Below are 2,647 nucleotides of genomic sequence, written 5' to 3'. Positions count from 1 at the left end.
TCCGACTGCCTCCCGCCTACCTGCGCCTCGCAGCCCCGCGCCTTCCAACCTCCTCAAGACCAAGAACTCATTTGCCTCCTCCAGAAACGCTTCTCCAGAGACCCGCCGTCTCCATCATGGAGTTACGATGCGCGGTGCCGCTCCTTCCGCGCCTACGTTACTGGTTCGACACCTTCTGCTGGTACCATCGGCCCAGGGAGATGGGACTCGAGCAGCCGAGGTCTCTGTGCAGGCAGCGTCCTCCACGAGGTGCGGATAAGAGGGTTGCCCAGTTGCGCTCTACGATCCAAGGATCCGCTAAGGATACGCTGCTTCGTGGCTACGTGCCAATGGATTTCAGGTCTTGGGAAATCCTGCCTGGATGAAAGGGTACACCGGCAGCACGGAGCCTTGGCTAAACTCACAAGAAGAAAAATCCAGGAGCTTAAGAAATCACATTTAATTGCACTGCTTCCTCCAGAAACGGGTTTTCCATGCCGCTGAGCTGGGCGCCGCTCCTGAGCGATAAAGGACGTGCTATTTTAGGAGGATCCGGCCTAAAAGAGTGAAAATTTGACTGCTGTGCTGTCAAAAAAAAGCCAGGCAAGCGGCAGGAGCCCCGCGCTGCTGACGTGCGTGCCCTGGCACCAGGCAGGGTACAGCTCTGCTGCAGAAGTGGCAACGGTCCCGAAGATTTTTGGCCCAAACCATACCCACGGCCTAACACCACCAGCTGTAGGCTCTGCTCACGGCCACCGGTTCTGCGTATTGTCTCTCCTCAAAATCCCCTCATCCCGGGGCGCCGTGCCCACAGCCGAGCAGTAAGCCCCGAACCAAGATTTTCTTCAGGGACGCGTGGTCAGATGAGCGTGCACTCAAACAAATGCAAAATGTCCTTTTTACAACGACATATCCATCTGTTAAGCTGCACCTTCCGCACAGCAACTCTACCGCATCGCCAAGCACCCTTCCATCATACCCCCCCGGCAGGCTCTCAAGCTTCACCCGCAACGCATTCTCCATAAAACACAGCACAGCAGAAGTGTGAGAGTGCAGAAGAAAAGGAAATTCCACTTTTTATGCAAACATGGAAGAAAAAAACCCTTAAAATGAAAAAAAAAATCACCACTGCCAAGACCACCAGCCCTGAACTCTGTTGCTATTACTCTCCAGCGCACTACGATGGTTTTTCCTTCCAAAAGGTTTGCGTTTAAGCTTCCAGAAGACTGTAAAACTGCATCAGTAATTCTCAAGAATCTCCTTTTCCACACTTAATGACGAGCTTTTTTAGTTACATATAAACATCCTGGCAGGTGCTCCAGCCCTGCTCTGGCTGCGTGAGCGGGAGGCGGCGAGACGGGGAGGTCCTTACCTTTAGGATGGGAGCCATGAAGACAGATACACCAGTCAGGATGAACACGATGACGCCGGTGACTCTCTGCTCCCTGAAACACAGCACAAGGAGGACATGGACCTGTTGGAGCAGGGCCAGGGGAGGGCTGCTAAAATGCTCCGAGGGCTGGAGCCCCTCTGCTATGGGGCCAGGCTGGGAGAGTTCAGCCTGGAGAAGAGAAGGCTGCGGGCAGAGCTGAGTGCGGCCGGTCAGGGCTTCAAGGGGGCCCAGAGGAAAAGGGGGGACAAGCTTTTTAGCAGGGCCAGCTGGGACAGGACAAGGGGGGATGGCTTTAAACTAAACCAGGGTAGGTTTAGACTAGATATAAGGAAGAAATTCTTTCCAATGAGGGTGGTGAAACCCTGGCAGGGGTTGCCCAGGGAGGTGGTGGAGGCCCCATCCCTGGGAACGTTCCAGGCCAGGTTGGCCGGGGCTGTGAGCAACCTGATGTGGTTCAAGGTGTCCCTGCTCCTGCAGGGGGGTTGGGTTGGGTGACCTCTGGGGGTCCCTTCCCACCCAAAGCATTCTATGATTCTATGAAACAAAACCACCAGGTGAGCATGATGGCTTCAGCTTTACCTCTGGGTTTTTAATTCCCTCCCAGCGTACTCAAAGCCAACATAAAGCCTGACAACTCCTTTTTGCGGCCACTTTGGCAAAGCTGACCGGCTGTTACAAGCCAACAGGCAAGCAAATACAGGAAAAAATGGCTTTAAGTAGAGCTGATTGCTCTAGGGGCGACAGGTTTTTACCCTTATGCCTGCTAATGAATGCCTGTCTAATTTCCAGGGATAAAGGAATGTGCAGGCAGTTTCTCTCCTTTCTCAAACCCTGGAAAACTGCGCCTGATCTGGCGGAATAAACTTTTGAAGGAGTTATATGGGGATTTGTCCAAGGAATTGCCAGAGACCTGCGGCTGTTAAATCTCACCGCCGGGTTCGGAAAGACAAAGCAAGCAGCATGAAATTCTTCATCACGACTCTGCAGTGCCCCATGGGCATCAGAGCTCGCCTTCCCCAGCTTTGCGTGTTTTGGAGTGACCCCAACGTGCATGCCCAAAGCAGATCGAGAAATGGCCTAAGCTCTGGCACGAAGTTTCCTTCCCTTTGCCCCTTTGCTCCCGCACGTTTGCGCAGGCACGCATGGAACACAAGAGTTTTCTTCCTTCTCGAGGAAGAGTGTTTGCACAAGGGCTACGCCACATAAGCCTCCAACTGGATAGATCCTCCATCTGAAGATTTACAGCAAACCCAAGAGCTCTTCCCCCTGAACCGC

General features: G+C 53.5%; 1 protein-coding gene across 2 annotated transcripts in view; it reads right to left on the bottom strand.

Moving 5' to 3' along the window:
- Window positions 1–2,647, bottom strand: part of SLC4A4 (solute carrier family 4 member 4) — a 152,161-nt gene that overhangs the window by 14,567 nt on the left and 134,947 nt on the right. For both annotated transcript variants that reach the window (XM_009637579.1, XM_035893112.1), the window contains exon 19: window positions 1,352–1,424. In XM_009637579.1, coding sequence (XP_009635874.1) covers window positions 1,352–1,424 — 73 coding nt within the window. The remainder of the gene's footprint in view (window positions 1–1,351; window positions 1,425–2,647) is intronic.

Source organism: Egretta garzetta, unplaced genomic scaffold (assembly GCF_000687185.1).
Source record: "Egretta garzetta isolate BGI_Z169 unplaced genomic scaffold, ASM68718v1 scaffold224, whole genome shotgun sequence".
Lineage (NCBI taxonomy): Eukaryota > Metazoa > Chordata > Aves > Pelecaniformes > Ardeidae > Egretta > Egretta garzetta.
The sequence above is the reverse complement of the archived record's forward strand: the minus strand, read 5'-3'. Positions and strand labels throughout refer to the sequence as shown.